At 39.9% G+C, this 22,273-nt stretch overlaps 1 protein-coding gene across 3 annotated transcripts in view; it reads left to right on the top strand.

Moving 5' to 3' along the window:
- Positions 1 to 231: 231 nt before the first annotated feature.
- cd34 (CD34 molecule) overlaps positions 232 to 22,273 on the top strand; it is a 48,648-nt gene continuing 26,606 nt past the window's right edge. The window contains exons 1-2 of one of the 3 annotated variants that reach the window (XM_088081850.1): positions 232 to 530; positions 20,545 to 20,647. In XM_088081850.1, coding sequence (XP_087937976.1) covers positions 20,578 to 20,647 — 70 coding nt within the window. In that variant the 5' untranslated portion in view covers positions 232 to 530; positions 20,545 to 20,577. Of the gene's footprint in view, positions 531 to 18,342; positions 18,508 to 20,436; positions 20,648 to 22,273 lie in introns of those variants that run through there. The other 2 variants (XM_088081849.1, XM_042492490.2) reach the window with 2 other exon arrangements.

Raw genomic sequence — 22,273 nt, 5'->3', positions numbered from 1 at the left:
AAATTTACAGCAAAAAGAAAAAAAGATTATTTTTTTAAGCATAATAAATACATAAATAAAATAAAATAAAATATGAATATAGATTTCTGGTATTGGTATCAGCTAAAAAAAAACATTTTTCTAAATCTCCAAAACCTTGTAATTTGCAGAACATTTCACGCCAAGTTGCTGATGATGATGAAGAAGAAGAAGAAGAAGAAGAAGAAGAAGAAGAAGAAGAAGAAGCAGCAGTAGCAGTAGCATGGTGCCAGTTTTGTTAGCTTGTTTTCAGCTTTCATGTGTTCAAATTTCGGCAAATTGACACTATTAAAAGTATGCCGAATTAGTCTTTAACACTACTCCTTTGCAATGTATCCACGGCTGTAACACAGCTGTCACGAAATTACTTTAAAACGGAGGAAAACATAAAAATGCGGTTATTCTCAGGGAGGATCTGCAGTAGTGAAGAGCGTCTTTGATCAACCATTTCTACGCAGATTTACGGACGTTTAATCAACAAGGACACGGAGACGGAGGGATCCTCGGCAAGTGTAAGTCACGCTGAATATAAATATGTATTATGTTTGTGTGTTCAGGTTTTTCAAGGATTACGGTTTTGTTGCAAATTGCGGAAATCGGATGCTAAGGGTTTTGGTGTAGCTAACGTTAGCGACGTTGTTTTGTGTCTTTTTTGGGTGATTGTTTTGTCTCTTTGGGGTAATTTAGCGTCCTTTTAGGTAATTTTATGTCACATTGAGGTAATTTAGTGTCTTTTTGAGGTAATTTAGTGTCTCTTTTTGGTCATTTTGTGTCCCTTTTGGGTCATTCTGTGTCTCTTTGTAGTTACTTTGCATGTTTTTATGCTAATTTTGAAGCTCCTTTTGGTCAGTAGTTCAATTAAAGTTGAGTAAAGTTTTGCAGGTCAGGACCCCCACCCTTACACTTTAGACCCCTCTGCCTGTGCTCATTAATAATAATAATGATAATAATAATAATAATAATAATAATAATAATAATAATACATTTGATTTATAGGTGCCTTTCAAAGCACTCAAGGTCACCTTACAGGGCAAGATTAAAACAAAATACAGCAATACAGATAAATATAAAAAGGTTATATAAAAGGTTCAAAATGAACATTGAATAAAACACCTAGCAGGTTCACTTAAACTAAACATTCAGGCTGAATATGCTTTTTGGAAAAGCTGGGTTTTTAGACAGCTTTCATACAGTAACCCCTCCATGCCTGCATACACCTGTGCCTTTTGATCTCTGGCAATATATTTACCTAAAGTCTCCACAACCTCCCAGTTTAAAAACCTGAGGTGATGCCAGTTTTGGCCTCTGTCAGTCACATCCCCAAACTCTCAGTGTACAGGCGCCACAGAGACACAGACCATCTCTCTGCCGTCCCCTGTAGCTCTGGCTTCATTCAGTGAACCTGCATTTTCTCACTCACTTCCTGGCTCGCGGCTAACTGAATAACCCGTGGCTGTAACGTGCTGAATTGCAGTCGTTTGTCTTCATGCGAGTCGGTTAGCTCAGACTGGACTCAGCTTCTCTGCGCCTCCACAGGACTCTGCAATCACATTAAGTTGCTAATGGAAGAGTGGGTCAGTGTGTTTAGCTGGAACGAAATGGCCCTGAGGTCACAGAGGATGGTTGTGGATGACCACTGATGCACACGCTCATACGTTTGCCCACTTTCTGAATGCACCTGTCTTTTATCAGAGAGGAAACAGCAGAAAATAGTAGATGAGTGTGCAGAGAGAGAGCAGCAGGAAGGAGGCTCAGGTGCACATGAAAGCGTTAAATGAAGTCCTTGAGCAAAACACTGCTTATTCTGTAATAAGAACCACTTTGCCATTGTGATTGTTGGCTGTTTTCATCATCCACACTGTGAGAAAATAAATTCTGGCAATCATCACTTTGCAACACATGAATACCTAACACAGTTATACCTGTGGCAAAAGCACATTTAAAGCCTTGGTAGGCAAAAATCTGGAAAAGGGAACAAAAAAAGAAGAAAGAAAACAGCAGAATTTGAAAACACACCCTCCGTCTACAGTTCTTTGTCTTTCCTAAGCCGCTTGACTTTTTATATAGAACAGATCTAGACCAAATTCTTTTTAATAAACAAACTAAATATATATATATATATATGGTATTTATGGGGAGAGTATGAGTCCATGTCAGTGGGGGTCTTGGACCTTGTTGATGAGGACCACTGCAGATGGGAAGAGAGAGGTGGAGGTGCAAATGTCTAATTTTCTCTCAGTCCACTTGAATTAAAATATGCGTTCAGGGTATTATGGGATTTTTGCCCAATGAAGCCAAAATCAAACTGCTTCATTGGTCATTCATTCAGCATTACATAAATAAAAATGTAGTGTGACATAGTTCACTGAGGTGGCGTTATGTATGGTGTAAATGATGCGTATCTCCTCAGCTTCCAGCCGGTTTATCAAGCTATATGTATTCCATATCTTGAGTCCCTCGGCCACCCCTGCTCCAGTATTTCCTCTGGGGAAGGTCTAATCCCTGCTGCGTCTAATCCTGTACTGCTGAGACCAATTCAAATCCACGCGGGACTTAACGCCCTGTAATGCCTTTACAAGTAGTTGCATAAAGCTGACATCCCATTCGTTCTGGGTAGGATTCTCAGCTTGGATTACAAGGCAAATTCTGAAATAATTACCGTAATGTGAGTTGGCAAAAGAGGATGCCAGGGGTGATTTCAGCCCCAGTTTGAAGAATGGCCGGGTATTAATTTTACAATGAAGCAAACCCTGACACCTTGTTGGACTTCAGTGCCTCTCGTTCTGATCCTGATGGTTGTTAAATGTGTTTGTTTTTCCTTTGCCACAGTTTGAGATGAGCTTTGGGTAAAGTGAGGCATTTGCAGCTCACAGCTGAAGAAAACATTGACACTGTACGGTTCTGCAGCCCACGGAGATGTCATTTTCATATGTATGTATCTTATCATCATTTCTAAAGTGGCATAATGCATGAGCTAACTTTGACATCAGGAGGTGGAGGGGGTGGTTGATGACGAGTCAAGTAGGCGAGATACCCACCAAGCTGCAGACCACTGCAGAACAACGAAAACATTTTTTAGCGAGACATCGTTGCATCTTCCAGCTGCTTTTGTGCCATCAAAGAGGATGTTCGGACATTGCTGCATTGCTGTCATAGTGCCATGTGCTTGTTTTCATTGTAGAAAACGCTGCGTTTCTGATGGTAAAGTGGCACGAAAAGTTGTTGTTATTAACTAAGACATTGCTGCGTTTCTGCTGGGAATGTAAAACTAAATGTGCTTGTTTTTTGCTAAGAAATTGCGGCATTTTTTGTCAAGATAGTGCCACGAAATGTGATTATTTTAACTGAGACATTGCTGTATTTCTGACGGGATGGTACAGTGAAAAGTGGTTGTTTTTTAACAAGACACTGCTGCATTTCCTGCAGGGATAGTGCCACAGACAGTGCTTCATCCTCCAGAGGCTTTTTAGCCACCAAAAACTGGTATTTTAAGCCAGAGTTGATCTTCTCCTAACTATAACCAAGTAGTTTTTGTGCCTAAACATCACCACATCTTAACCACAGCGTTATTGAAATGTTGAGTTTTAAAATATCTGCCACATAATGACGTACAAATGTAATGAATCCATGGTTTGCACAGAGCCAACATTTATTTTGGCTATTGGGTTGTGTTGCCATGTATTTAATTATGAAGAAAGTTTTGGATTACCGTGTACTGTGGTGTTGGCAGAGTTGTACTTCTGTAGCCGAAATGTGCACATGCTCATGGATTTATGGATGACGACTCCAAGTGTCCTTTTGCAAAAACCCCAGGCTGCCTGTGTTGAGTGCATGAAACAATGTGGGCCACATTAAAGTGCTTCACACCCCACTGTACACTGCATCTCATTTATCATTTAGATCTATGCACGTAAGTCAGAGGTTGTATCTTAAGGATTCTGCTCAGAATCAGCTTTTGTCCTTTTTGGCACGGACACAATTGGTGATAGTCTATATTTTTGTTCTTGTCAGCAAATTGCATGAAAAGACCAAAATCAGTATTGCTTTGGTCTCTCAATTCTTCCCCATAAATATATGAAAAAACTGCTTTTTAAAGTATATGATTATTTTTTTAAGTGAAACATTTTTCTGAAACAGCTGTAGTTGCAGGTGTTACTTAAACTGGAATAAGTAGCGTATTTCTGGGGGAGCTATTTTCAGCTGTGGATTTATACACATTTCATGCACTGGTGATATTTTTGGTAACAACCTGGTGTATTTGCTGTAGCAATGAGTCAGAAGAGTGGTGATGTTCATCATAGTGAAGAAACATGTTACCCGCTGCAATAATGTGGCTGTAAAAAAAAAAAAAAAAAACCAAAAAAAAAAAACCTTTTTAACAAGCCTCAGACCAAGCCTTTCTTATTTTATTTTTTATTTTCTTAATTTATTTGCTTTTGGGGGAATTTTTCGAAAATATCACAAAATTGCAACATCGGGTATTAGTGCTTACAAATTTCGCGACTAATCTGAACAAAGTCCATCGGTTATTAGACACTGATGATCCAATAATATTAAAATATGCTTCTTTAAGATAATAAGAATTTTGGAGCCCCCGGGGTGGTTCGCTATAGGCAGCTGCCTATGAAATACTGCCACTGAATAGGAACTACTCAAAGCAACATTATGTAGCTTTTGCACCTTAAAATAGCAAAAACAGCAGTTTTAAAGTCGATCTAATAGTACAAAGAGCGCCCCGGTCGCCTGCATGATATAAGTTGGCCAGCGAGTTGCGGTTTAGCCTTCAGCTTAGATCGTGTCAGTAATGTTTGATATTATGACTGAAGCTAAGAGAAAGAAGAGGATGAGGGAAGTTAGGGAAAAAAAGAGAAAGTGATCGAGCAAGAAGCGGGACTAGAGTAAATATTGAACCGTAATATTTCTGTGTCTCGTCGGTCGACACGGTTCTTTGGCCTCTCACATCTCATGCATGTTTCCTATGAGGGGGAGGTGTAACTGCGCTGTGTTTTATGACAGTGGTGTTGCACTCAGAGACCTTTTGTGGGCGGCAAAGTGCAAAGAACCAAATTGCTACATAATCTATTTTAACCCTTTGAGACCTTTGTTTCAAAAACATGGGAAAAAAGGCAATGAGTAATGTGGTGAGACATGTTACACAGATTGCAAGAAATTAGTAGATTTGGAAAATTATTTTTTAAAAGTTAGGGAAAATGTCTAGGGAGAAAGAAAAATTGCTAGGTAAAAACTATAATTATTGTAATTACATATTTAAAATTATGATACAAAATTATTATAATTTTTAAGGGCATTTTCAAGGTCATTTACTCATTTGGTTTTTATATGATTTTCTTTTTTCTTTTTTTTTCTTTTTTAATTTCATGTAATTTTCTTGTACTCTTTAACTAATTTCTTGCAAATTTTTGGATAATTTGTTTAGTTGCTCTTTGCTTCTTCCCAGGTTTCTGGCAGAAATCCAGCCAAATTGCTCAGGTTTTAAAGAGTCAACAGTGTTGCATTTTCATGACTGTGGGCCTCCATGAATGTTTGGTAAGCTAAATTCATTAAAATAATAATAATGTGAGGTGTTTAAATTGAACTGATAGTAGGTGATGGATGAAATAGTGAAATAATAGGACGAGACAGACTCGGAAACATCTCACCATCTGAGCAGGAGAAAGTAAAAGTAAAGAGAGATGCTAAAAAAGCCCATTTTTGACAGAGAGAAGACACGAGAAGCAGCACCGAGGCTGAGCAGAACACAGGAAAGAGATGTGGGTGGTGGTGCAAGTTGGTCGGAGGGAAATTGCAAACGAATGTGAATCCAGGTGTCATAAACTCTCAGCACAGGCTCTATTTATAGTTTGGCTTCCCGCTGTCGGAGCTGTCATTCTCAGTGTGCTCTGCAGCCCGTCTCGCCTGCCGCCCGCTAGCCTCTCTCTCATTACAACTCCACAGCACAACACACGGCGGCCACGTCAGTGGGCGTGCTGCATAATTCACAGGTCAGAGACTCATTCAGCAGCATGTGCTTGCCTCACACACACACAAGTCACACACACGGCGAAAAATATGATGTTTCAAAACAGCACAGACATGAACAAACAGGTGCGTAATGAGCAGGATGAGATGCTGGAATCATGCAAACATGCGTCTACGAATGAAAAGGGAAACAGCACAGCTATTAATTAACTGCTTCGCTCATGCATGCGCGTTTAGAAAGTTTCCCTCTGCTATTTGCTGACAACGAGCCCTTCCACTTTTCTGAGCACTGTGGCTGTCCGTATCAGCAGGCGAGGCTGACGATCAGTGTCTTTATCTGAACGCGACTTGTCCCTGCTCCCTGAGATGGTAATGAGGCTCTCCCAGCGGGCACTCTGACAGCCTCCTGTTGTGCGGCCTCGTCTCTTTTAGCACCACGCAGCAAAAACAAAGAGGTGGGAGGATGGCATCCATTCGACCCAGTGCCCCCGGTCCACCGATACCAAATGCGCCCCCCAAAAAGTGCAGGCGTAAGTATTTTTTCAGCTATGCAAATGCACAGGGACATTAAAATACACAAGTGCACCCTGGAACAGAGTTGTGTTATGAATACGAAGTCGCAGAACACACATAATTAGATTTTGCGTGTGTGTGTGTGTGTGTCGGTGCGCCCTGTGTACCCACACACACGGTGACACAAACTCAACCATCCTGCTGCTTTCAGGCACAGGGTGCAGGTGAGAAACGCCTGCCAAATTTCCCTAGCTGGAGCACTCGTTTGCATATGCAGATGTTAATTACCACTGGAGCTTGTATGGGCCAATCAGCATGCTGCTGGAACAGCTTGTGCATCTCTCTCTTCCCCCCACAGGTCGCCGTTTCCACAGTTACTCCCCTGGCTGATAATAAAGATAATCACCTCCGATTTCCTTCATGGCTCATTTTCTCCTGCGCGCTTCTGAAAGGCCAGAGCGCCGCTGTCTGATTTTCCACACTGAGCTCTTATCAGCGCGCCAGGGCCAAGGACTGGGGCGGGGGGCCAAGTCGACGCACCACCTGCCACACACTCACCAGAGGGGACAGATTCGTTCAGTCAGGGTCTCCGATATGGAGGGGTAATGAGTGCGAGATCATCCATCCGGTATGGTGTAATTGTGGTTGGAATAAAGTCCTGGATGAGAGCGGGGTCAGATCAGATGAGATCAGGTGATGGTTGTTATCACACACACTGATGGGGTTCAGCCTGTTCAGCTGGAATCAAAGTAGGTTTTCAAAAACCTTGAAATCAAGACTTAGTCCACGAAATCAATAGATAACATCCATCACATACCTTCAGATTGGTTTATTCTCAGCTTGGGATGTCGACGGTTAACCATTTATCGGTTAACCACGGAGAATATTTGTCTGTTGGCAATATGGCTCCGGTTCTTGATCTGTTTCCATTAAGGACTCTCGGTACTATCTAGTGAATCAGCCAGTGTTTCCAGCAGTTTTGATCGTGGGCGATATGGCTTTAAAATATTATCACAATATTTGTTAACTGCGTTACACGATATATGTCTCAATATTTTCAAATCTCCTCCAAAGTACTGTAAACTGCTAAAATACAAAATTATTAAATGAAATACAGTTACAAACAAGCTACTGCCATAAAATAAAGTTACACATACTACTGTTAGAATAGTTAAGTAATAAAATGTTTTTTGGGGGTTTTGAATATAGAAAAACATACCAATACATAAAACAGTGCAATACACACAATACACACCATAATGCCTATGTAAACAAGTACTGTATACAGTACTGCCACTACCACGTATTAAGTTAGACTGTTATCGCAGCGCGTTAAACGTGGTGATTTATGCTCTGTAAGCTGGAAACAAGCTAACAGCTCTCCATATATAAATAGTATTTGTCGTAGTGGTGCTGTGTGACTGTTTATCCTAAAACACGTCCAAACAACCGTTTCCCATTTTGGGTACAAGCCCGTCCTCGTTCTGAGTAGGCCGGTCTGTGTCAGGGTCTTGTGCTGAATCCCCACGTTCAGTATCGCTTTCCAGCTCCTTCATGTTTGTTTTTTTGTTTTAGTGCCGTGCATCGTGTAGTCGCCCCCTCGGCCACGTGGACATCAGATGAAGTAAACAAAATAAATGATGTAGTGTAATATGAACAATAGACTTTTTTTTAATCGGCTCAGCGACTCAGTTTTTAGCTGCAAATGTTTTTTTTCTTCCTGATTTTAAAGGTTGCATAACAGTAAAGTGATGTACTTTTCTCAACGTATTAGACAGTTCTACGTGTTTTAATACTTGCCTGAACCCACTTTGTCATTATATCTACATTACTTATGATTATTAATAAAAAATGAAATTGTCTGTCTGTCAGTTTTAGCATTAATAAAGTGCTTTTGAGGAGATTTAAAAATATCAAGATATATTGTATATCAAGATATAGCCTAAAAATATTGCAATATATGCAATGCAGAGCATCCAACGCTTTTGTTAGCTGATCAGTGGAGACTGGAGAGTGGACAGTGGACATTATGTGTCTGCATGTTTACATGCTAGATGTCTTCCAGCAAAACCATAAAGAAATGTACAACACGTCTCCATCAGGCAATATTAAAATTTCACCTCCTCTAAATGGATAGCGCTTCGAAATACAGCACAAAAACTCACTGAGTCAATAAAGTGCCTCATCGTGTTTTTTTCCCCTAAATTAACCAGTTAGCATGTGGCTATCAAAAGCAAATTTTTACCAAAACTCACATCATTATCTAAGCATTTTGTAGTACTTAAAACCTCCAAAAGTTGGTTAATCAATAGATTTAAAAAGTACTTCCATGATCTTTATTTGTCATCACAAAGCAGCATGTTTACATTTTTACACCTCCTCTAACATAATCTGTCTCATTTAACATGTTGCACACTGTATATCCAGTTGATGCCTCTTAAAGCAGCCCATCTGTTATGGGTCCACACAATAGATCCAATTCCCACTCCCTGTCTCTCTCTGCCACCCCCCTTCTTTCTCTTTCCCTCCTTTTGCTCGCCCGAATCCATTGTCCAGATAGAAACGTGCCTGGGATTGCAAGGGCTCGCTTTCGGCACACTTCTTTGAGAATTATTTAAGGCTTAGGAGTTTCTGTGAAATGAATATTTGATGTGGAGGACCTGTGCGTCTCCCGACGAGCCCAGAGCAACACTTCAGAGAACGACTGGGGTGAGGTGTATAGCTCAAAACATACACACACACACACACACCACCTCATCCATTCATCACCACATCCAAAAAAACACTCCAGACCTTTTATGGAGGGTTATTGAATGAAAAGGTCTGCACCGTAAAGTCTGGAGGCGATCTGATCTGATCCTGGAGGAGCGTTCTTTAATTTGCCATCTTCCTCTGGCTTAGTTTAGCTTTCTTCAAGGTCCCTCACTATAATGTTGGTGGTATTTCTTTTCTATTTGGCGTGCATTGTTCTCATATTTTCCTCTGGTTCTCATCCTTACCTCAATTTATGACACGCTGACAGGTTCATGGCATGGCTTTAGTCAACTCCATATGTTTTCTATGGCAACAAATAGCAAAGATGTAACACTAGAAGGATATGTTTAGTTTTTCCTAACGCCACAAGAGTGCAGAGTTGAGTCATTCAGAGGTCTCCTTTCCCTTTGTGAGGGGCATGAAGTGCATTTAAAGCCTGGTCCTGTAGTGCCATCTCATGGCTGTCTGTGTGAAATAACTTTGTGGTCATATTTTCTTGTGAAAGGAAGCACACCACTCAAACAATTAACCCTTTCAAACTAAATTGGCTTGATTTTTTTTTTTTTTTTCAAAAAATATGGAAAGAGGGTGACAAACTAGATATGACCCAAAATTTGCAGAAGAAATTTGCAGAGAAAAAATGAGAAAAAAATAAGAAATTTACCAGAAATTAGCAAAAAAGAAAAAGGATATATATATAAAAAATTGTATTTATTCCTAATTCATTGATCATTTTCTAATTAGATTTCAGATCATTCTCTTTTCAACTTTCAAATAGTCAACTTTTACTATCTTTTTGCAATTTGCCAGACATTTCATGTCTGGTTGCTGATTGCCTTTTTTCCCAACATTTTTGAAAGAAATCAAACCACTTTGCCTACATTTTAAGGGTTTAAGGGTTTTCTCATGAAAGGCGTCCAAAGCAGCACAAGAAAACTGATGTCAGTACAGGTCTCAAGGGGTTAAATTAGGACACCATGCCTCTGTAGATTTTATATAAACTCCTGCATTCAATAGCTCAGTAAGAGTCTTTTAAAAAACAAGTATAATGCTTCATATTGTGGTAAAACAAATTCATAATAAAAATGTTAAACATCTGTTTCAGCCAAGCTGTATTTGAACTTTATGTAGATTTTAATGGGGCCCCCAGAGACCATAATATCAGTCAATACAACTTGCTGGAATTACTGTGTTTTATACCGAAAGACCACTGTTAACTGCCGACAGTTTGACTTATGTGAAAGTACTCCAGAGATGAATCGAACAGATACATGTAATGAGAGCCATCTGGGCAGCCGGCGCTCTAATGAATTAATCCTGCAGACCTTATCTGGCCGTGTGCTGCCAGAACACACACAGTTTATTATGTACTTACAGGATGCCAATACTACGGTGGGGTGCTCTCGTCTGGTGCAAACGGAGCAGCGTTTCGCTTTCTGTGGTGCTTCGTAGTTGTGGGGGGTCTGGAAAGTTAACTAAGGTTAAGGTTGTGTTTTGACATCAAAACACGGATTGTTTTCGAATCAGTAATTGTGCTGGGCATGGTCGGGTTACGAGACAATGACCCCTGGACCCAGATATGCAAAAAACCCTTCCACCTCTCCTACACAGGGGCAAGACGCACAAACTTTGTTGCTGTTCTGCATTTCTTTGCAGTCGTAAAGCATCGTTTTGTGTGTTTGTATCTCTTTGTAAATTAGAGTCCTTGTGGTTGTATTGTGCGTCTTTGAGGTAGTTTTGTATTTTTCTGTCTCTGTGTCATCATTTTGAGTCTCATCCTGGTCAATAACAGTCCCTCAGGATGAACGATTTTTGAAGTGGCTAAACATGATGACCTGCTGCCCAAAAACACTTTTTACCCTTGACATACATGGCAAAAGAGACATCTGTAAAACAGTGGATAATCTTATAAGCAGCGTCATAACCCCTGCAAAATGACTTATTTCACTCTCAGGATATGATGCTAATAAAGTCTAGACACTAGAAGAGTTTCACTTTATAACCATTTTATCCAGGGGTCGACAGATTATTGGCCTGGCTGATAATTGTAGCGAGTATTTGGCGTTTTGCTGATTATCTGTATCAGCATTTCATTTTAATGATTGCTGATAAAATGAGTAAGTTAAAAAGTGCCAATAAAGTGTCAGCATGGGAGGAACTTTTACTTTGTAAAACTGCAGGGAGCTATTTCTATTTATTCATTATTTATCTAATTTTTCACTTGACTTGATGAAAAAAAGTTGCTGGGAACTTGCTGTTTATGATATGAAAGTTTCCGTTCTGCTTAAACCTTTGCTAAATGCATTTAAATAAAGTTTTGTGTTGAAGTTTGTTATATTCCAAAGTCTAAATACTGACAGAAAGGTTTTCATTTTTATTGTAAATGCATATCAGTTCCAAATATCGGTTATCTGTCTCATTAACAACTAATAATCAGTATTGGTATTGGACCTGAAAAAACAATATCTGTGAACCACATTTTTTAAAAATTTTGTTTTGGGCTATAGCTATAGACATAAATGACAAGGATCAAATGCAAAGTCAGTGCAGAGCAATGGATTGTTCTCCCCGGTGGGAATAAACGCTCTCTGTCTCTAATGAAAGAGTGAGCGGCTTTCCTCTGCTTACCTCCGCCTCTTGCCTAAACTTAACCAAAAAAACCAACAAAGCCAACAAGCAATAGCCAATCATAGGGAGAGCAGGGCGGGACACCCCTTTGCTATCCAAGGTTTCGGATATTTGTGCCCCGTCGGCCCCTTCAGTAATCCATTCATGGAGCTTATGAAAATTACACGGTAAAATTCTTTTGTCTCTTGTCCTTGTTCCTCTTTGTCTTCGCCTTTTGTGGCAAATAAAAGTCTGAATAGTTCTATAACTTTGACATTAGGGTCTAGTAAACGATTGCTCAATACAATTGCTGGAATTACAAATCAAAAGTATGAGGCTGTGAAATACGAGTCGTAAAATGCCGTTTGAAGTACTTGAGGCTTTGGTGTCTGTCTCTGCAAGTGCTTTCTTCTGCATCAATATGCATACAGTCATAATAGATACACCCCAAAGAAAAAAAAATCTGGATCTGGGATTTAAAACTCCTGGGGATATGATTGAGAATCTTGGAGACCCAAAACGCTCTCAACCTTCACAACCCCTCTCAACCTTGAGCATAAATCACTTCAAGATGTCTACCCAATCACAGCCAATTAGGGCCAGTTACAGGCCTGTAGAGTTTGCCCCTTTCAAAAAAGCAAGGGAGAGGACATGGGGAAGCTGGGGACGAAGAGGAGACTTAAAAGGGAGTTTGTGGAGGGACAGAAAGTTAGACAGGAAGGGGGGGTGAGTGTGTGTGAGGATATTGTGTTTTTCTTATTAGCATGCTCTCCTCCCAGCTGGGATTTTCCAAAAAGTGTTGCAATTGTTGCTATGTTGACTAACTTTCCATGCTGCGTCCGATCATACGTGTCCAACACAGAGTGTGTATGATTGTGCGCTCATGAATCCGTACGTGCGAGCTTGGTGCGTTGGGCTGGGTCGGCCGGGACCATGGGATTGATTTTTTGAACAATAGGAGTAGGCTCCCTCCAGAGGGGAGTGCTAAAGAAGAACATCTGTATGGGATCAAGGCAATGGAGGGAAAGACGGAGAGTTAAAGGTGGGAGGAGAAGGAAAAGGGAGGATTTTTGGCGTTGGACTCTGTTTTGGAAAGTATAACGCAGGCGTCTCAATCAATAAAACAATCAGGGTCATGCATATATCGCAGCTAAACGAATAAGAGGGGGAACGTTTCTGCAGCTCTACATAAGATTATCGAGACCATGTATCAAATATTATGGTTCCTGCAGGACAAATTCAGCAGTATTGTGTGTGTGTGTAAATTGTGTTTACACAGAAACATTCTTTGGGTTTGCCAGAACATGATGTAATAACAAAAGAGGCTGAGGCCTCTGTTTTATTAACTGTTTGCTTCTGTCTCCTCTGGCAGTCTGCTTTCCTCTGAAGGACCTGTCAGTGGTGTCAAGATAATGTTGTGGTGACATAATGTACTGGAAGCTGTTTTTGTGGCTTCAGGTTTCAGTCCTTCTTCTTCTTTGCTTGTTTTTTGTTTGTTTGTTGAAGAAGGATCAGTTTTCTTGAGAGGCGAAGCTCCTTTTCTTCCACCATGGGACGTTGTTTCGGAAAAAATATGCACGGTAGTTATTGGTATGAGGCAGATAATTTTATTCCATTTAAATTATGCCGTGAATGACAAATATGATGTTTGTCAATTTAACAGATAATTTTGCTAGTTAAGAAAGTGGAAGTTTGTCATAAAACTGTCGAAAATAATTGATGTATAATAATAACAACGTGATACCCAATGCCACGATGGTGTCCATTCAGTTCAATGGAGTTGTCCTCCTGGCTTATGCACCAAAAAAAGTTCCTAGCTTCTTGTTTTACTTTTGCGATAAGTGGCCCACTAAATATGCGCCGTAGTGTCTCTCCCACTGGTCCCGTCCCCGAGTGCCTGCTCGTCTTATAGACTTCATATTGTTACATTTACATTTAAGTTTTATAAATATTAAACCACCATGAATCAAAAATAAACATGGAAAGAGTCATGTGATCTTGTTTGCAGTTCAAGATGTCCCATCAACACTATTACAGATGTCTCTTTTACAATAGTAGACTTTTGGGAAAATGCTTCTTGGGCCGCATTTACAGATATATTGTTTATTCATTTAAAAGATGATTTTGCAAGTCAGCAAAGATGCAGTTTGTTGTAAAACTGTTGAAGTATAAGACTGAATATGTAATCAGTGAAATTTTGGTAGTAGTTGTTGCAGAAACATGGCAGATTGAAGTTAATATTTGATTTATGGTAATAAACATTAAATCACATTTTGCATGTCATCTTTTTTGCTCAGTTGTGATCTCAAATATGGTTATAGGCTGTGACCATTAGTTGCTGTCAGCTTAGAGGCTCATGTAAAGCAGTATTTTAGTAGTCTGGGACAACATTACTTTGTAATGTAAAGCTTCAATTTTTAAAAAATTTATTAAACCTTTATTTAACCTGAAAAATCTCTTAAGATTAAAAATCTCTTCTTCAAAAGTGTCCCGGCCAAGACAGACAGCAGCAAAAGTCACAGACAGACGGCATGGAACAAAAATACAAAATCAAAATATGTTCTGTTATTTTATGTTTTGCTATGTTACCTTATTGTGTATAAATGCTCTGGTAAGAAAAAAAACACACCTTCTTCATAGCATCCATGTTGTTTCCACATTTCAGCTTTAAGCTCTTGAACACACCAAATTTGGATGAAAGACTTCCCATGTCAGGAAAATAGTTGATTGCAGCATAAATGGTACAATGACAGACCTACGACAAACTGAGACTTTGATTACTTGAAAAATTATCTTTGAAATTGACAAACATCATTATGTGTAATTTGTGGCAAACTTCAAACAGGATAAAAAATGTATTCACCTAATGTCGTTTACTCCGGGACATCAAAAAGTGAGGGACTTTGTCTCTTTATGGCCTGAAATGCTCGAACTGATCCCAGCACCATTAAATTAACCCCTTAACAAAGTAAATCTGGATTGCTGACTCATCTGAGCTGCCTCGGCCCTGACAGTGAGGGGTACGCTCTACATTCATCAGCTCTCCGCAGTGATCTGCAGAGCCCTGGCTGTTGTGTATGTTGTTACCTCCATTTTGACGTCCTATGTTGCTCTTTCCATCCCGCTCCCTCAGTGAGAAACTGGACTCTGGTGCTGCTCAGCATCATGGTGCGGAAGCACATCCAGGTCTGCCCCGTTTCACACGGTCTTATGTAACAGACATGGAAGACGGGGCATCGAGATAACACAAGCCGCGGGGTTAAGGGTGAATACAGATACATTTCCATGTTTGTCTTTGGCTGGTCTGGGGTCAGCGGCGCGTCTGTCCGCACACTTCTGGCCTCGCAGGGCCGGGCGGATTCCCGGCTGTTTGGAAACATCACGCACAAGGAGAATAGCAGGAAACAGAGGAGGAATTTAGATGCGGGAGTGGCGATAGATGGGTAGGTCAGCAGGATGATGAGCGAGGAGAGGAGCCCATCAGGCTGAATGGAGAAGCACCGGCAGAGTCATTACAGAGAGGGAGGATTTGTCATTGTTTCCTTCACTCCATTGGTCAAATCATTACTGATATCCGTGCCTGAAAGTCACTCTGCGTTCAGCTTCCTGATCCACACGTCAACACAACCGATGAAAATTAAAGCAGGAAAGCCTTGCAACTTCCAGGCTTGTTTTTCAACAAGTTGAAATAAATATTATCGGGAACAGATGACTTAAATTTGACCTCTTTTAAAGGAATATTTCCCCCTCTCAAATGACCATATGTATATCTATCACTCACCCTGTGTTAAGCTGAATTTGTGAAGAAAACTTTGCTTTTCTTGCCTGCCTCAACGTTAAAAGAAGAATCCAAAAACTGTTAATATGTTTTTATGAATGACAGTAAAGGAGGGCCGCATTTAGCAACAGCAAGCTACAGTAAATCAAAATCTCTTTCCAAACTCACTACTTGCTCAGTTTTATCAAGGGTCCAATCTCCAGTTCGGACTCTGCGAAGTCACACAATAACACTAACAAACAACAAATCGAGGCAATAGTAGACCAGCAGCTTCCGAGTTCAGCAAGGTTAGAGTGACTGTTTTTGTCAATGGAGTCTTTTCAAAAGAAAGAGGACTGTCTGTATGGGAAGCATTGAGCATATGATTAGATAAATAAGATTTGGATTATACTGCACGAGTTATGTGATATTTTGTAAAAAGATGCTTTGATATAGTGTTGCTGTTGTTAAACGCAGACCTGTTTTGCATCAATTTAATTTAATTTAATTTTCACAAATTTTTGGATTCTTTATTAATCAGAGGTTTGCAAAAAAAAAAACAGTTTTCCTCACAAATTCAGCGTAACATGGGGGTGAAGTATAGATATGTAAATTGTGATGGGGGGGTTAAGTAGATCTTTATTATCATAATGTTCTCATCAGCTTCTTCATGATTACCAATGAAAAACAACTGAAAATTAACAAAAACAACAACAGAATTGCAAACAGGTGTTAAGTCAAAAGCAGAATGACAATAAAATTAATAGAAGGTGAGTTAACAAAAACAATTTCCCAGTTTTACTGCTGCCTACAGGAAAAAACAATCTCTCAGTATTCAGTGTGATATTGTGACGCAGTACAGAAGAAGCATACTGAACAAAGAAGGCCGCCACCAGGACTATTAATGGGAACAGCATCTTAGCCACTAGATCTTTTGCAGTGCCCTCATGCATTTTTGCAAAATGTAAGCTTTTAATGAAATCAGTACCCCCGGTTTTTTTTGCCCGTCGGTCTGCACAGTCACATGTCAGTCATGCTCTTATGATGGTTCCATCCAGCTGGCTTTAAGTTTCACAAAACACATGAAAAACACAAAAATGGACCCAAACAGGTCCCTGAGGGTCAGATTCTTTGCTACCATGCGCCGATCCTCGTGATGTCCTGGCAGTGCCCCCCTCAGTGCACAGAGATTCTTTGTGCATTTAAGCCAAAATAAGTCAAATGTTAAGATAGGCAGGGTGACTAAAGGGAGGGAGAGAAGGGAGAAAGAGATATAAGTTAAATCCAGCAGAAATACTCCCCTGCCAGGCTTAGCTAATCAGGATTCTTCAGCTGTGAACAGACGCATGCTGCACATTCAAATAATGTTAACCGCACTGTGCAAAGATAATGTTCCACAAACAAATATGCCAGAGGAGAAGTTAGAAGATGGATGTGAAAACATGTTGAATATATCCTCATATTTATATCACTTTGTCCAGTCGATTGGCATATTGAGGTTTGCAATCAATAATGTTGCATCCTGTTTGTTTATTTCTATTTGGGAAGTTAATCCACCATGTTCAGCCCAGTCGTCAGGATAAATGTTGGCATTCTACATTTCAGCAAACTACGGATATGTTACATTAAATGTAATTATGTAGCAGATATGATAAAAATTTATTTACATTTCAGCAACACTGGTTAATGAGTGGTTATGTTTCAGCACAAAAGACAGTTATGATAAGAAAAAGATTGCGTTTTTGCTTAAGACACCTGCTTTTTTGGCGGCACAATCACCCCTGGAAATGTCGCTGATGTCTTGCTAAGAAACACCCGCTTTTAGAGTCACAATCAAGGCTGGAGATGCTGCCGATGTCTTCCTGAAACATGTGCTTGAACATTGGTCTGCAGCTTGGCGTCCGTCTCAGATAGGTGCCACACCACCCACCATTCGCATCACCTCCCTCGGCAAAGTCAGCTCATGTAAAATATGTCATCAGAAATACGTCACTGTAGAAACCTTGATATGATATGTATGAAATGTACAAATGTAAATGATTTGGGGTTTGCAGAAACGTATAATGCCAACATTTTCATCTGTGTTACGTACCTTCATAATGATTTTGTTTTAATATATAAATTAAAATTAATAAATTAAAAAATAAAATAAATATTAATTATGTTTGTTTCATGCTATTTTGAGATCTTGAGATTTGGATAAGGATATTTCTAAATAAATGTGTGACACCATTTTTACACACGGCTGTTTATGAAATTGTGTTTTAATGATATACTTTGCGATGTCTGCCACATAATGCATTTGTTTTACTCATAATTAGTTCCTGCCCACAGTGGTTGGAGTTGTTTTTTGAGCTGCTTTATTTTTCCAGAGTTTTGGATGTTTCTCCTTTTGAAATAGTGGTACTAATCCCGTCATATAAATTTGAAAAAGCACATTTAAATCACTGACAGAAATAAACCCATTCCCAGCCAGTCACGTTAAAAAACTCTCAAAAGTTTTTTAATGTTGCAAATATAAGTGCAAACATATGTACCAAGGGGTTATTACAGGAATTCCAATTTTGGATATAAATGTCACTTTTTTAATGACCTTTAAATATTTTGACTCATAGCTCCAGTTTTATTAAATGTGAATGGGATTTCAAGGCCCCCTAAACAAAAGTATCTGATTTAAAACGCACAGGTTGACCAGCAGGAGTAGTTTCCAGACACTAGCCTGATCCTGGCTCGATTCCGCCCCATATGGTTGCATTGTTTGACAAGCGAGTCTCCAGGCAGTCCTCAGAAACCCAGCGGTGGGATTACAGTGCTTCCAGATGTGGCCTGGCCGGCTGGATTCTCTGGAACAGCCCATCTCTGTGTGAACATGAGCAACGGTGAACACCCAATATCACACTCACAACACACATCCATACAGCCGTTCGTCATTTTTTTGCTGATGTTGTGTAATGCGAAATAGCATATGTTTTTTTGTCTATGATGTCAGCACATGTGGATTACAGCATTTCTAAAAAATAAAAAAACAACCTGTGTACAGTACATGTAAGCGTACATGTGTAGTTGTGTGGTTCAATGGATGACTCACTGTAGGCTGTTACTCATCTGTCCAGGGACACACAAAAACCCGAGCCAGGCGTATGCGACGCCATGTGCTTTTACAGGCCTCTTAACTATGTACACAGCATGCAGGAGGCAGGAGGAGTGCTTCCTGTTTACCAGGTTCTCCTGCAAAAAGAGAATAAGGACAAACTCACCTTTTTTAAAGGAATACTTCCCCCCATAAATCATCATTCGTGCAACATCTAATCACCCCTTTTTCAGACTGAATTTGTGAGGAAAACTCGTAAACAAAGAATCCAGAAACTGAGAAAATTCTTGATGAATTGGCGGCGTTTAGCAACGTATTTACTGCACGAGTTGTGAGCAGATATTTTGATATAGTTTTGCTGTTGTTATATGGACCCCTGTGACTTAAGTTCATCAAAAATGTTCTTAGTTTGTGGATTCTGTGTTTGTTGGAGGCATGTGAGAAAAGTTTTCATCCCAAATTTAACTTGAAACAGTGTTCATATGTAAATGGGAGGTAAAGTATTCTTTTTACGCCTCTTTATAGAGACTATAGAGGCTGAAGCCTCTTGTGTTTTTCTTATTTAAAGGAATACTTCACCCTCGTACCTCTGCGGTGAATGAAGAACCCCAAAACAGAGAAAATGGCATTTAAAAACAGCAGATTTGAGAATATTTGAGATTTGGTTTATACTGTGTGAGTGGTGTGAGAGTTTGCTGCTAAAATATGATCCCTGACGACTTCAATACATCAAGACTTTATTCCGTTTTCCTCATTTACTGTTGAGATATGTGCGAGAAATACATTTTCTTCCTGAATTTAAGGTAACACAATCATTTGTATTACACGGTAATACAAATGATCATTTTGGGGTTCAGCATTCCTTTAAAATGCCCGAAGCCTCATGTGTTTTACTTATTTGAAGGAATACTTCACCCTCTTGCCTCCACAGTGAATTAAAAAAAACACAGATTTCTTGACGAATTGACGTAAAAAGGGTCCATGTGTAACAGCAGCAAAACATATCAAAACATCAATTTACAGACTTTCACACAACCTGTGCAGTGTCATGTAAATGTTCCCAGACAGACAGACCTTTGCAACAGTGAACTGAACTAAGAGTGAAACTTATCTTTGCTCTCTTCAAAGCTAGACTCCATTGACAAAAACAGTAATTTTACCAAACTAAGCATAGGAGCTGCTGCTCTACAACTGCCTCAGTCAGTCAGTTTGTGTTATTGCGCGACCTGCAGAATCCAAACTAACCCTTTAAAATGCCAAAGTCACAATAACACAAACTAATTGATCAAGGCGTCCACATGAGTGCTTTAGTTCTTTTCACTGACAGACCATTAGAAAAAGCTTTTATTTGTACTTTCTTTGCTGGAGCATCACCTCAAACTTTCCTGAGGTGTAACCACATCCCCCACATAGCAGAATCAGTTACACCACAAGCCTACAAACTGTGCAAACCTCTATGAGAGAGTTCCCAACATTTTCACCAGGAAACAAAGCTGCAATAAAGATAAAGCTCAACAGGATGTCACCCACCAACATCTCCTTCTAGTGCTTGGTGTACATGTGCACAAACACACACATGCAGGGACAAGGGAGGAGATTGGGACGGTTGCGTTAGGGGAAACGGGTTAACAGCAGGCAGTTAGAAAAGGGGTGTGGAAAGAGGAGAGAGAGAGAGGCCAAAGGAGTGGGGCAGTATAAAGAGCAACCGAACACAAACCAGGCTTTATCCTGCTCGACTGTCCCGCTCACTTAGACCTCACAGGAAACTCCTAACTTCCCCCGGCCCTCACACGCTCACTCATTATCACTTTTTACTCTCACACAGTCCCACCGGCTGCGCTGAAGCTGACCAGAGAGGATGGCTGTGTCCATGTGGAGAATGAATGGGATGGCTGGAGTTCTGGTGCTCTGCGCTCTATTGCTCAGCAGTGAGTATTGTTTATATTTTCTTCTTTTCTTCCCATTAGAAAGTTATCTATCCACACAGAGTCTCATGTAAAATTTGGAGTTTAACTTTTTGCTGTTTCTTTGTTTTGGTCTCCACTAATTCCATTTTAAGCACACAGTATGTGCACATCAACAGTGTCTTTTCACACACTAGTTTGGGGGGGTTTGCTTTGATGTGCTCCACCATGAGGTTGCACACAGATGCAAAGAGGCATGGTTAGCGGTGGGGTGGCTGCAGACACAAAGAGTCTGCACAGGAGTGGAAAGTTGCAGTTGAGAATAATTATGCTTTACATCCTGCAGCGCATCTGGGTGGAACTAATATGTGTTTGTGTGCATCTAAAAGGATTAAAACCACACACAAACAACACAACCTCAGAAGAAATATAATTATTATTTACACTTTGAAACCTGAGCAAATTGGTTTGTTTCTTTGATAAATTTATATTTTTCTGTAACATTGTTTTAAATATAAAATTCTCATAATTATAAATATAGTTCTTTGGACATTTCTCACAATTTTTGGATCATTTTCTAATAATCCTCTCCTTGTTTTAAGACTTATTTTTAGGGCTTTGTTTTGCAATTTTTTGGGACATATCTTGCCAAATTACTCATTGCCTTTTCCCATGTTTTTAAAAGAAATCAAACCAATTTTTCTCAGGTTTCCGAGGTTTAAATACACATGAAAAGTGTGTGACCGACAGGAAAACCGTTGTCGACCCCAATGTTAAAGGGTTAATAGTAGGATCAGTTTTGGTCCGATCTGTTGCATGGCACTGCGACTCCAGTTAGTAAGAAAAATATTAAATTTGTGTGTGGCTGCAAAGTGACCACATAAAACATGGTATGAAAACAAAGCAGCAAGGATGTGTGTGTCTGTGTGTAACAGCATAAGACTTGGATTCAAATGAAAGCCAAACAGTATGGGTGTGTGCGTCTGTGCGCACACATGTGATCATGTGTGGACTCGCTGGGCAGTCCACTCCAAATCAGTCTGAGGCCCCGCTGCTAATTGCAGGGTGATGTATGGCTTGGATGGTGTTGCTGCAGGAGTAGTTGTAGTTCAGCCCCTCTGTGTAACGACTTCTGCAGAACCATTAGGGCTCCATCTACGGGCGCAGGGGCGGGAAATGTTTGCAGTGACCTTGGGAAGACTTGGAGGAGTGCTCCAGACTGATGAAAATAACTAACTTTAAAAGGGAAAAGATTATGAGGATGGTGGAACATGCTCATAGTTAGCACAATAAAAAAGGCACACCGCATACCGTCTGCATCAGCAGCTTAACAGATGGTAATTAGATTTACATGGAAATCTAATTACTCTGGGCACACCCCGTCAAGAAATGAAAGCCTCGGTACAGGGACAAAGCTGATAATCAAGCTTGTATTTTTTGGTTTGTTATTGTTGTTGATTGAAATATTCTACTATCTTACTATCTCTATAATGAGGATTTTGTTTTTGGACATTCCTTATTATGATTATAGCCATGCCCATCTGGCAGTTTGCCATATTTGCATATTGCCTATAAAAACAGGTTCAGTGATCTTGATTTTTTTAAACTAACATCGGCGCAATGGTCTTGCCTCTGTTTTTAGTTTTAGCA

The sequence above is a fragment of the Plectropomus leopardus genome, chromosome 9 (genome assembly GCF_026936395.1).
Source record: "Plectropomus leopardus strain MGB_pleo_1.0 chromosome 9, ASM2693639v1, whole genome shotgun sequence".
NCBI lineage: Eukaryota > Metazoa > Chordata > Actinopteri > Perciformes > Serranidae > Plectropomus > Plectropomus leopardus.
The sequence above is the reverse complement of the archived record's forward strand: the minus strand, read 5'-3'. Positions and strand labels throughout refer to the sequence as shown.